The following is a 14,360-nucleotide window of genomic DNA, read 5'->3' as shown; positions in this document are numbered from 1 at the left end:
AGGCTAATTAAGGACTAGTCCAGACTAATTCAAAGATTGAGCCTCTATTGGAAAGATGACTTTAGCTATTAGAAAGTAATAACAAAATAAGAAAAAAAAAAAAAAAACGAAAAAAAAAGCAACTAGTGAAAAACGTTTAATAAAATTCAGCCATCATTACATGCTCCTCTTATACATTAAATGCTCCTCTAAAACCAAAATCGAAGAACAAAGTAGACATCAAACATTAATTGCACAAAAAATGTGCACTCGTTGAAAATTTTTTTAAACAATCATTCTTTGATAAAAGTTCGAAAAGGTGCTGTTTTGAATGAACATCTTACAAAATGGTGAAATTTTTTTTTTTGGAAAACGGTTAAAACGATTAAAAAATAAGTTAAAATCTAATATTGGGAATGTGAAGTACTTTCTCTACTATTTTAATTTTTTTACATGGATTCTAAAACTCCTCAGAAATTTGGGGAAATTCTAAGGATTTTAGGAGCAGTTTGCCTTACGCCATTAATATTGGTTTTTTCTCGTTCGTAGTTTAATTGCGACATTGAAATGAAATCAAAATTAATAATAGCGCATGTTAATATTGATTTAGTTTATTTAAAGTTTAGTTTATTTAGTTTACTTAAACTTCATTAGTCTATTTAAATCTAAATGGTCATTTAATTTATTTAAAATGAAACAAATAAACAATAAAATTTTAACGTTTGTGTATAATAATTAATTGTAATTTACATTTTTTTTTGAGTTTTGGGATCAAAACGGGGAAAAGAAAAAAGCAGCAGCAAGACTATTTATTTATTTATTTTTTTATTCTGCCCGTAAGGTTCCCGTGTAGATCTCGTGGCTAAGTCTCGTACGGTTTCTATTTTGACACCCCGTTTGGGTCCCATATGGTTGTACATGGGAGCTTTAAATTTTTATAAGGTTTGGAATTAGACACATAATACCGCAAGATTCTGTATGCAAATGATAGCCAACGAGAATGGTTCATAGGTCCAACTTCTAAAAAGGCCAAATCATCATCTATGTTCCCTGTGATTACACCCCAACAGATTCGAAAAGCATAATAGTAATCAGTCGATAAAGTCATCAATGACTTTATTGTCTGGTATGACAAATTTTGGATTTGGAATTTTGAAAACTTAAATCTTCATTTGTCATTTTTAATAGAAACTTCTTTCAATTTCTGCATGTTTCATGTGTTCTTTTTTTTATTTAGATCAAATAATTGATTTGCCTCTTCTTCTATAAAACCTGCTGTATCTGTTTCATATATTTGTCCTCTTTTTGTCATAGTTCACAAACTTATACAATTTTTCAATGTAACTGCTGAACTTTATTTATATTCTAATAACAGATATTAGATAAACATAATTTACCCATAGATTGAATAGCTCTACACTTTTATCTCTCTGAACACTGTCTTTCCTATAGTCTTAAAAGTAAAGTCATCTTTCAAGCACTTGCTTTAAAGTGGGATCTTTTTTCCAAAAGGAAACTTTTCTAAGTGTTTAAAGTGTTGATCCATAATGTATTTAATTGCTGATCTTTTCTTGTAGACATTGCAAAATATATTAGGCTTGATTTTATTTATTTAATTATATATCTGAAAATCAACAAAATAGAAATAAAATGAGTCACTTTTTGGAAAAAAAAAAGTCAATTTATTTTAAGTTTTCTGCTACACCTTACTGGGTCCCGTATAGGTCTGCTATACCATATTGGATACCGTATAACCATACTGGGTCCCGTATGGTTGTACTTGCTGTGTAGATTGCCAAATTTATGGTAAATGTGTATTTTCCTTGTTGGTTTGATATTAAGATTAACAAAAATTTAACTGAAGGTCCTAAAAACCTACTTAATGTGACTGAAAGAATCAATAATTTTTTTAATTCAAATAATAAGCACAATTCTTAAAAAATTATTGATAAAATGATAGTCATTTTGCTTGTGGTGAAAATATTCTCAGTGGAATGTTAGCCGACGAGGATGAGAAGATCAGAAGGGAAGCGGCTGACAAAGATTTACACTTGAAAGGTTTCATGGAAGACTCATGGTGAAGAAGATGATTTTCTAGGGGAAACAGTTGAGAGAGATGATGACAAATAAATATATAAATAACCACTGCACTACAATTGTAAGGATTTTTATATTTTGATAGTTAATTTGAACATAGATGTAATATATTGAAAGTATCCGTTATCATACTTTTGTAATATATGCAACTACTTTAACTAAAAAAGAAAAAAAACTTAGATTTTTGGTAATAACTTCATGAATGTAGTTTTTAGGAAAAAATGTTATTTCAATAAAACATTTGATTCACAATAAAAATTCACAAAAAAAAATTTGATTCTGCATTATTTGGTACCATAATTGATGCTTGAAGCTGATCTTATCTTACCCAAAAGGGTCGGATAAAATAATAACATTTGAGTTTTTTCTTCATAAATATGTTTTTCAAATCAAAATTTGGAGGGGAAACTCTTTAATTTGTTAAAATATTTTATTTTTCAGCGCACTTAAACATTTTTTGTTGTAATTGTTATTATTATTATTATTAATATTATTATTATTATTATTATTATTATTATTATTATTATTATTATTATTATTATTATTATTACTATTATTATTATTATTATTATTATTGTTATTAGCATTATTATTACTATAATAATAATAATAATAACAATAATAATAATAATAATAATAATAATAATAATAATAATAATTATAATAATAATAATAATAATAATAATAATAATAATAATAATAATAATAATAATAATAATAATAGTAATAATAATAATAATAATAATAATAATAACAACAACAACAACAATAATAATAATAATAATAATAATAATAATAATAATAATAATAATAATAATAATAATAATAATAATAATAATAATAATAATAATAATAATAATAACAACAATAATAATAACAATAATAATAATAATAATAATAATAATAATAATAATAATAATAATAATAATAATAATAATAATAATAATAATAAAAATAATAATAATAATAATAATAATAATAATAATAATAATAGTAGTAATAATAATACTAATAATAATACTAATAATAATACTAATAATAAACAGTTAGCCAATTTTTAGCTGCTAAAGGTTTAAGCAAAAACTTTGTTTTTTGCATTTTCTTTTTAAAAACCGTTGGTTTAGAGAAAAGAACTATAAGTTTAAAACTGGTTTGTATTTCTTTAAATACGTTGCAAAATCAGATATGATTTATTTAGTTTCAGACAAAAAAAAAAAGTGTTGGCTTATCAGTCGTGCGGAGATGATTGTTTCTTAGCACGTGTGACTTTGTCAAGCTTAACGATTTAAAGCTTTTTGAATTAAAAAAATGTTATTCAAGTTTTTCAATAAAAGTTTGTTGAATAGGTAAAATTCTTCAAATAATTCGAGTTCAAGTTTCTCCTGGTTCTCTTTATTAAAATACTTCCATCAAGTTTCTTAAATGCCATTAAACACTCAGCCAACTATAATCCTTTGAATAGAAGAAAACTTTGAATAGAAGAAAACTTTGAACAGAAGAAAAAAATGTTTTTAAGATTTTTTTTTGCATAAAAAACGTTTAAAGAAGATTTTTTTGCATAATATTTGCACCCTTGGTTTTGGTCAAAAATTTAAATTGAAAATTGTATGAAAAGAAGTAATGATGACTAAATGAAGCGTTGGCTCTTTTTGCACAGATAAAGAATGTCTAGGACCTAAGAAGTCCAGAAAAAAGATATGATAATGTGTTTAATTAACATCACCCAATCCAAACCCATCAGTGGTTGGTTTTGATTTTTTTTATAGGCGTTCATCACAAAAAATGATGCTGATTTACTTAAAAATTACATTTACCTTGTGTTCAATGTTTTTTTTCAGTTAAGATAAATAAAACTTGATAATCACTATTACTATTCACAGGAGTTGTTCTTTAAAATGAAAACAATGTTAACAGGACGATTTAAAAGTTAATTATATAAAACTTTAATCATATAAAACTTTAATCTTATAAAACTTTAAACTGAATAAATCGGCTTTGTTTCACAAACAAGTTATGTAAAAGTAATTTATTTTCCTATAAAAACTTTTTTTGTAAAGTTGATAAGCTTGAAAAAACTCAATAAACTCGATTAAAACAAATGTTTAATAATATCATAAACTTGAGGCTCAAAGTTATTGAGGTTTTAGTAACCAGTCAAAATATTTCTTCAAGTTTTGTGAGTTCAAGTAATAGCCAAAGTTGACAAATTCATATTCAAACAGCTCAGGTTTAATTGAGTTTAATCGAGTTTTTCCAGTTTATCAAGTGTTAGCCTCGAACTCGTAGGTCCTTAACTGCTTCATCATGATTTACACTATTTTTTAACTATTATTTTTTTACCACTATTTGATTAGAAGAAGAATTAACTATATAAATATAATCAAACATATACACTCTCCTCTCTCTCTCTCTCTCTCTCTCTCTCTCTCTCTCTCTCTCTTTTACTCTCTCTCTCTTTCTCTCTCTCTCTCGCTCTCTGTTTATATATATATATATATATATATATATATATATATATATATATATATATATATATATATATATATATATATGTATATATATATATATATATATATATATATATATATATATATATATATATATATATACACACACACACATATTAATATACATACACACATCACACACATGGAGAATATATATGTGGCATAATTGGATTAATGCTTGTTACTCAATCGATATGTTTTCATGATAATGAGCGTTGTGGGTTACTTTTATCGTTAAAACTTGTTGATTATAAAGCCCTTATATTACTAATCTATTTCCATAGTTTTTAAATGAAAACAACTGCCTTCTACTTCTGAACATAATATAAATACCACAGGGTATTTAATCTACAAAAGCGTTTCCAAATTTTTGACAAAGCTCAATAAAAATGCATAATAAAAACCAACGCTTACTTGTTCAATTGTCAACTTAAAAAAGAAAACTTATATTAGCGTTCTTTTTCAAGCACATTCGTGATCAAAGAAGAAATGACGAAATAATACCCTTAAAACATTAATAAGATTTAAACCAACTTACTATTTCAAATAGTTTTATTTATCTTGTTCAATGGGCGTCTAAAAGAGTATGCACAGTTTTTAATAGAACTATTACTCAAAGTGTCATCGATAGGAAGCATGTATAGTGCTTTGTAATCCAAATGTAAACACTTAGATTTCAAAAGTTACAGTTCTTAAAATTTATTAGTTCGTTGTGACAAATTCAGACTTACGCGAATAAAAATTTATCAAGCGGTTTATCAAATAAAAATTTTTAAATATTTGTTCGGAAATTCTTTATTAAATTTATTTCTACAAATATGTGAAATAGTAATATTTTAATTGATTAAGATGAAAAATGTTACACTATTAATGTTTTTTTAAAGCAGTCAAAACAATTTTTAAAACATAAGTTTTTAACAGTTTTTTTTCAATTTTGACTTATACTTCGGTATTGTATTTGTGATTACTCCGAAAATTTCAAACTAAAATTTCTCAAACTATCAGTTATGTAACATTATTTGCAAAATATTCAATAAAGGGCATTATATTCAATAAAGGGCATTTTATCCAGCAAAATACTAAGCGATAATCATCAGACATCAGGATTAACATAGAATTGTCATTAATTGGTTTAAAAAAATAGAATAAAAAAAAAACTTTCTTTGCAGCAAAGCTCCTAATTTATTGTAATAGTATTTGAAATTCCTATTTTGTTTAGAAACATTCGTTGAATATTGCACAAAAAATATACCTTCATACATTTTTGCCATGGCGATGAGCTTTTTAATGCAGTTTTTATTTGTGGCAATTATTCCACCTTGTCGTAAGTACCACAAGTTTTTTTATTTTTTTATTGTTAGCATTTTATATGAGCTTACGTTTCAATTGAAAATCCTTTTTAAGAAGCATTAAAAAATGCACTTTTTTTTTAACGTGAGCTATTTTTTGAAACTGTAATATGTTACACGAATGATAAATTATAATATATAGAAAGACAGATCTTCAAACAGTCAAATAAAATTACTTCATTAGAGAAAATTCTGCACAAGGGTCTAAACCACGTGGTTTTCTGTCGCGAAAAGGAAAAGCCTGCGATATCAATGATGATAAAAACTGAAGATATTTATTGAAAAGTTTTACTTTTCCAGTTGAATATGACAAAAAAAAAAAATAAATAAAAATAAAAAAAATAAATAAATGAATTAAAAAAAAAAAAAAAAAAAAGAAAAAAGCAAAATTAAGTTAATATTGCGCATCCCTTCAACTTTCATTTGTTAAAGAGGAATCAAAAATAATTTCGGACGAATTCGATCATAAATTTCTATAGATAATACACTCTAATGCTCTACTCTTTTTTACTCCAATAAACTTGATTGTAAACATTTCTGAAGTACTTATTAATATAATTTCAAGATACAAGGTGTTTAAGGTGAGCTTCTGTATTCTATCCTTGAAAATTCCTGATTGACTAGTGTTGTGTGAAAGACGTTGGGGAAGGGAGGGTAGACTCAATTTTAAACTAAAGTACTATTTATAATTACAAAAGAAAGTTTCAAGTTTTCAGTTCAGAACCGAAATTCTATGTTTGTTAAACACATCTAATTAAACACAGCCAACCATGACTTCGGGTAGTTAAAATTGAAGTAGCATGTTCGTTTGTAACAGCGATTAGGCTGCATCAATTCATTTAAAAGATTTTTTCTGTATATAAAACAATATAACCAATAATTTTTATGGAAAACGTTAAAATCCCATGAAAAAAGGGCTTGTAATACAATGATTAAAAGAAAATTTAAAAAAATTGCTTTTACATTTTTTTTACAGATTTTTTGATAAACGATACTACTTCACCAGAAAATCGCACAACTATGTATAAATACATCACACCACTATGGCTAGATAGAAATTTACTAATAACACTGTGCAAAACAACTTTTGTATTTTAACACTATGATTGATATTGCTATCATTTTCTTCATTGGTGAACGCACTACCAGTCATCTTGTGACTTATATAACCTCGTTGAGCAAATATACAGCTAGTTTGTTAAAGTACAGAGAATAAATATATAGGAGCCTTTCAAAAAGCGTCATGAGTCACTGCTTTCAACTTTTTTTGGCTCCAATAACCACTTTCTTGGGCTCTGCCAGATGCTGCACTTCACTTCAACACTAATGCCGTCCACTTGTCTTTTTGATTAATGATTAACGGTATTCGCTAATCAATTTGCCTCAATATAATTTCTTCATAATCGCGCAATTTTGTTTTTGTGTGTTAAAAGTGAAGTAAGCATTGAGTTAGACAACTATTATTTGAAATTAAAATTTGTTTATTTTCATTTAAGCGTGTCATTTTCATAAAACTACCCTAATAACAGAAAGAACACTGGATTTAAAGGTTTCTTCTATCTGATTGGTATGAATTACTTTGACATTCATAAGGACTTAAACTGTTGATATTTATAGGCGCTTGAACTGTTGGAAAGGGGGGGGGGGGGAAGTAGGTTTGAAAGATAGCATTGATCAGTTAAATGTTGTAATAATCAGGCTTGGATGTCTCGAAACATCCGTAACGTTCTCATGTTTACTTTGAGCAGTTGTTTAAGGCATTTAAATATTTACCAACTAAATTTAGTTGGTTTACAGCTTGCTTTCATTTTTAAAAAAGCTAAGACTCTAATATGAAGTTTTAATTTTATTCGTGAGGCTCACCTTTTACATAATATAAAATCGGTCTTTTATTTCTTTTGCTTTGTTGCAGCCTGACGTATGAAATAAATTTCTTTAATATCCTAAAACTCTTCAGTACTATTTTACACCTCTTTTTTTAATCCTTGAAAAAAAAAAAGCAGCTACGCGTAAAATCATAAGGAATTATGCGTAAAAGTGATATTTCCTTGGTACTGTAAAAAAAAAAAAAAAAAAAAAAAAAAAAAAAAAAAATTATATTTTTTATAAGCGAAGAAATCAAAGGTCATACCACATCCATCACAGCCCACATAGTTTTGTTTTTATATTGTATTTTTCTATTTCTTGAAAAGCTTTCAAGAATACAACTAAAAAAAAAAAAAAAATCAGAGACATTTAAAAGAAGATCTTTGATTTTGTAAACTTTGACATCAGATCCTAAAAATAAGATCCTAAAAATCAGATCCTAAAAGTTAGATACAATCAAATTTTACATAATCAAAAGTTATGCAGTCGAAGTCTTGTCAAATTTTATAAAATCAAAGATCTGAGAAACAAGTGCAGCCAATCCTCTACAAAAATGAAGAGAGGCTGCTTCAAACACATCTAATTCCACTGGAACTTGCTGTGAGAGCCTAAATGTTTACGGAATTAGGAAATGCTGTAATCTGTGTATAATGTACGTACAGTACAACATTTTTACAACACAACTGACATATTATAGATCAATTTAGTTATTAGTTAATATGTTAATGTTAGTTACTATAGTTTGATGTTTAAGTTCTGGCCAGATGCCCACTGCTATAAGGCTGCCATTTTATTTGAAGAACCCTTAACCACCTAACAATATAAAACAAATTTTTTGAGATTGTAAAAGGTGATTAACGATACAAATAAAGAGATGCAACTGTATAATTAGAAGACATAAAAAATCAAAGTTTCGTTAGAAATACTGTCCGCGCACTGATATGACACCTATGTTATACACAGTGATTTCAAGAAAAGTAGGCTTGTTAAAAGTGTTTTGTTTAAAGCTTTGCACAGTGGGCCAGTAGGTGGACAAAATGGGAAAAATTTTAGTTATCTAATCTTGAAAACTTATTAAGTTTTAGTATCTATATATAATAGGAGAAATTTATTGATAACTTATTTATATTAAATCCCTTAGTTACCAGGACTTTAAGCATTTGAATATTGAAATTAAAAAAAAAAAAAAAAAAATTTTAAATAAGTAATTAACGGTGATATCAACGTTGTGTTATATTTCAATTACATCTACGTTTTTGAAAAAAAAAATTAGTACATGTTATTTTAGAGTCTTTAGAGATAAGAAAAAACCAATGTGTGAAATAAATTTGTCAAAGCATGTTATCTCAGTTATACTTTGAAAATCACAGATTAAAAAAAAAAAATTCCTTAAGAAATTTGTTTTTTGCCGCACTATAATTAATAATTACCACAATTTGCCATGTGCTGTCTTATATTTATTTGATCTATATAATGCTTCAATCGAGTTTTAATTGATTGCTCGTCCCCTTAAATCCCCGTTCAGATTTTATATACGTTTTAACTTAGATGCTATGGTACTAAATTTTGCATAGTAACAACTCATTTTTACATTAACGTTGTTTTAAAAGTATTTTACTTCCGCTAAGTACACAATATTGGTGGTATGTATTAAAATGAGATTCACAATTCTTATGAGATTATTTTTTTTTGGTTAGTATGGATACCTTACTTTGCATAGCATAGCAGCAACATATTTTTGGTAGTTGTTAGTAATTTAATTACTAACACTAACAGTAATTTAATTACTTTTAATTTTAATTACTAACACTTGTAGTAACTTAATTAATAACAAGTATTAGTAGTCCGGGCGGCATATATATTATAACATTAAACTTTTAAATACAAAATACTTGTTACAATAATTATTTAGATATGGTTTTATTAAACTTAGACATTCATAATTTTCTCCAAAAAAACAATCTTAGTATTTCAAAACAAAATATTAATGAAGATATATCAAAATTTATTCAGCCAAAATTTGCTGATTTTAAAGAAGTTGATTTTAGACATGCTGTTCAACGATTTGTTTACTTGTATAAAAAAAAAGTGGAAATCTGCAAACTATACTGTCAAAAATTTTGAAAAGAAGTTTGTGAACTGGCTTAATGAATATTTAATTGTCAGAAAAAAAGACAATGAACCAACTGCAAGTAGTCGTGGTCGAAAACCAGTTGCATTTGATAACAGTTCTAATAAAACTAAAAAACGGCGTGTATCTTGTTTAATTGAATCTCATTCATCCAATGAATTATTTTTTGCTGCTAATAGAAAATTTAGAGATGAATCTATTGTTATTGCTGCCAAGAACATTTTAAGTATTTCAAATACAGATAAAGCAACTAAATATTCAGCAGACGAAGCACTGGCTTTAATATATGATGCAAGTCTGACAAAAGCTTCCAATCAATTGATTAGAAGTGGAGCCTTGGAGAAAGAATATAACATCTACCCTGCTTACAATGATGTCAGAGATGCAAAATTGAAATGTTATCCTGCAAAAATAACAGTGGAGGACTATTCAGCTTCAGTTCCTTTAAAAGATTTAATAACTCATACTTTGATAAGAATCTGTGCAGTTCGGGAACCTGTGCTAAGGCACTTGATATTGAACGACAAAGCAACAAAAACAATGACACTAACGTGTAAGGCTAGTTTTGATGGTGCTACTGGCTAAAGCATTTATAAATAAGTTTTATCATAACCCGACATTAACAGAGATTTAAAGCGTGAAGAATCATTATTTATTACTTGTCTAGTACCATTGGATTTGACTGGATTTAACAACATCAACGAATAGGTGCCTATTTGGAGAAATCAAAAGTCGTCCTCCACAGCCTATTGTAGACCCATAAGATTTGCATACAAAATGGAATCCAAGGATTCTGTGATTGAAGAAGATCAGTACATTAAAAGTGAGATAGAAAGTTTAAGTATGATTTTATTAGAGGTTTGCAAATTTTCTATTGAAGTGAATTGTATTATTGAAGTTACAATGATTGATAGGAAGGTTCAAACGATATTAATGTTTTATAATTTTTGATGCAATTTAAAATTTACAATGTTTTCTTGCACTATTTTTTGCTTTTATTATTCGTAAAACATTATTTACCTAAATACTCAATTGTTTTTCAATATAGGTGAGTCAAAAATCCGATAAAATATTCAAATATCAATTTACCACTTTGTAACTAAGGAGAGTATCCAGTAACTAAGCAATATAAGTATCCATAGCAACTAAATTTAAAAAATTATCACTTTTGTAAGAAGTGTGATCTCATATTGGTACTCATGCCAAAATTTAGTGAATATAGCACTTATAAAATATCTGCAGATAACAAATAGGTTGTTGCTAAGCAAAATAAAGGTATCCATAGCAACGAAATAAAAAAATATTACCTTCATAAAAAGCACAGACATCATATTAGTACTCATACTAATTTTAGTGAATATAGCTCTAATATTAAATTAGTTACGAATTTTGTCCAGTAAAAGTGAATTGGCCCACTGTGCTTTGGTATGTTCACGACAACTTAACCTTGGTTTGCCTCTCATTCAAAAATTTTATGATTCTTCGCTCCACTCTATTTTTTTTACTTTCCGGATCCAAGATGGCGTCATGACTTGGCGTTTTAAAATGTTGATTACCTGAAAGGCGAAGTGCTAAGAAACATTTTCATAATTTTTCAGGAGAGCTAAAAGACTACGTATTAAAATGGTTAAAGAGCTTTTTGAATTGTTCTTTTAAAACAGCTTTAACCTTAGATATAAAGGCTCAGATTTTGGAAAAAAAAAGCAGGATAACAGTAAAAAACAACTTTTGTTATTTTTTTTTAAAAGAAAATCATTTTCACCAAAAATGCGACTTATGGGCTTTTGGCTTTCAGGTATCGATGTTTTCAGTTTTTCTGACGCGAGTCTTTTCTTCTAGTTGCCATTTTCTGTGTGTTTTACACTGGAGTCATCCTTCATTCTTAAAACCTGCCACTTTGTTTCTTCATTAATTACTTTTCAACCCATTTCAATTTTCTTACGAAAAAGAAAAAAAAAGTAAAACTGTGTGGGCTCATTATTTTACATTATTTTCTGGATTAATTTCTTGTATACACTGATAAAATTGAGTTAGTAAAAAAGTAATGAACTAGTGAACTTATTTATTGACAGTTGTAAAGAAATATTTTTCCTGTAATTAAAAGAAAAAAAATTATGTCAATCTAAAATGGTTACTTTATGAAAAAAAGAATTAGCAAACTATTCTAATGCGCCTGTTTTTTTGAAACCAGTGTACATTTCATGCAATAAGAATTGTTACAGAACGAAGATATATTGCAAATTATGTACTGTAGTAAAATGCAAATACCTATAAATTTAAAATTAAACGCAAAAAAAAACAAACAAAAAAAAAAACAAAAAAAAAAACAAAACAAAAAAGAAACAAAAAAACAAAACAAAACAAAAAATAACAACCAAAAATAAATATAACAAACATATTTTTGCATTAACAAGAAATCAGTATGTGAGTTGTGGTAATATGTGGAAATCATTTTTTGACTGACCTTATATGTTAGAAGTTTTTTTTATTTTTTATCTATGCGCTGTTAAATTTGCATGAGAATATTTTGATTGTCTTCTCTAATCTATTTTCTAAACATAAAGAATTGTGCCCATCGTGTTTAGACAACAAAACGACTATGTTCCATGAAGTATTGTACTTTCGTATTCCATTATTTTAATCGTTGAAATTGATTGTTTAATATTTTTGCATTATATGCGAAAAACTGTAATGAATGAGGTATTATACACACCAGTTATATTTGAACAACAACAAGTAGAAATAAATGGTTACTACAAATTACCAAGCATACACACAATTAAGTTGATTTTTTAAATAATAATATTACAATTTTGATTATAATTTGGATGATTTATAATTTTGATATTGTTGAAAATTTGGATTCTATGAAACAAAATACTTTTTTAGTTGACGCAGTCTGTGTTATCTTAGTCACAATTGTGTTAGAATTTATAAAAAAAATGCCTTTTTTGTGGGCAAGAATTCATATGGAGGGCTCTGTTTGTTACAAAATATCAAGCAGGGGGCCAGTTATAAAAATTATCCTTCTCCTTTGTCTAACGTTATGTCTCAAAATTTGTTCTGCATTTGATAAAAATCATTTTATCATTGGTTGTTATCAATAATAATGCCTTTGATTATTTGGCATAATAATAATAATAATACAATTGGGGGTATTAAGTAAATTAAGATTAAGAGGTCTTCATTCTTACTTTTAACAAATCTCCATGAAAATTCGCTTTCTAAACTTAGACGGGATTCAGGGGAAAGCTATTTTATAGATACAAAATCAGTCTTAAAAAATTCATATAAAACAGACAAAGTTAGCTTTACAGGTAATTACAGACATTCATGGTACTGGCATAAATTTATTTTATGTAATTGAAGTTATTTAGGTAAAAAAAAATTGGTATATTACTTTATTTGTGTAAAAGTATTGTATGTTTTAATATACTTGAAATTTCTTGTTATTTGTGTTATTCATGTCATTAGTTTGATGATTACTAAATAAATATCAAATTAATTAGTTTTTTTCTGGAATAAAATCCTAAATATAATTTTTTACATCAGTTTTCAGTTAAAATGCCACATCTTATCAAGGGCTGTTATTACGAAAAAATACACAAACAAAAAACATAAACAAAAAAATTACAAACAAAAATTAAAGTAATGAAACAAACAAAAAACATAAATATAGGTAAATTTGTAAAAAAATTTATAGGTTTTTTTTTATTAACAAGTGTTAGTATAAAACTTACTTAGGATTTTCAGTAGAAGAGATTTAGAAATAATAGAAAAGTTTATTAAGTTTTTAAGTATGTTTCTAATGTAAGAACTGAAAGGATGCTGATGAGGATGGCAGTATTCATGGTTGATGCAATGACGACAATGATGATGATGATGTTGCTGCTGCTGCTGCTGCTGCTGATGATGATGCTGCTGCTGCTGCTGCTGCTGCTGCTGCTGATGATGATGATAATGATGATGATGATGATGATGATGATGATGATGATGATAAAAGTTATAATTGTTTTTTTATTATTATGAATCTCAAAAATAACTATAACAGCTGGTATTTTGTGTAGGTTTTCAAGTATTGATTCAAGAAGTATATTTGAACATAAAAGCTCCTGATATAAGTCTGCTTTCATTGTACAATCAATCAAAGTATCCTGAACAACCTGATAGTCAAGGTTTTATTAACACTTTTAATGTAATTCAAAATGTGTCTAACTCTTTTTGTCAGAGAGTTCGTGGATGGTTTCAGGTGGTATTCACAGGAAATTACTTTTTTTACACTTCATGCAGTAACTTTTGCTACTTGTACCTAAGTACTGACAACAACCCAGCAAACAAGTTAAAAATTGCCTACCAAACATTGGGTTCTTCCTACATGAATTGGAGTGCGTAAGTTTTTTTTACCTATTTATTATGCAAAGTTATTAAAAA

At 26.9% G+C, this 14,360-nt stretch overlaps 1 protein-coding gene across 14 annotated transcripts in view; it reads left to right on the top strand.

Annotated features, from left to right (window-relative positions):
* The first annotated feature begins 5,725 nt into the window (after nt 1-5,725).
* LOC145184987 (uncharacterized) overlaps nt 5,726-14,360 on the top strand; it is a 34,058-nt gene continuing 25,423 nt past the window's right edge. For 11 of the 14 annotated variants that reach the window (XM_090092807.1, XM_090092806.1, XM_090092809.1 and 8 more), the window contains exons 1-2: nt 5,726-5,907; nt 13,997-14,318. In XM_090092807.1, coding sequence (XP_089948933.1) covers nt 5,853-5,907; nt 13,997-14,318 — 377 coding nt within the window. In that variant the 5' untranslated portion in view covers nt 5,726-5,852. The remainder of the gene's footprint in view (nt 5,908-13,996; nt 14,319-14,360) is intronic. The other 3 variants (XM_090092818.1, XM_090092808.1, XM_090092816.1) reach the window with 1 other exon arrangement.

This window comes from Hydra viridissima, unplaced genomic scaffold (assembly GCF_058129835.1).
Source record: "Hydra viridissima isolate aposymbiotic clone 2 unplaced genomic scaffold, HvirCarnegie_v1 scaffold_7, whole genome shotgun sequence".
NCBI classification, from domain to species: domain Eukaryota; kingdom Metazoa; phylum Cnidaria; class Hydrozoa; order Anthoathecata; family Hydridae; genus Hydra; species Hydra viridissima.
Note: the sequence above shows the minus strand (reverse complement) of the source record. Positions and strands in the feature narration are given on the sequence as shown.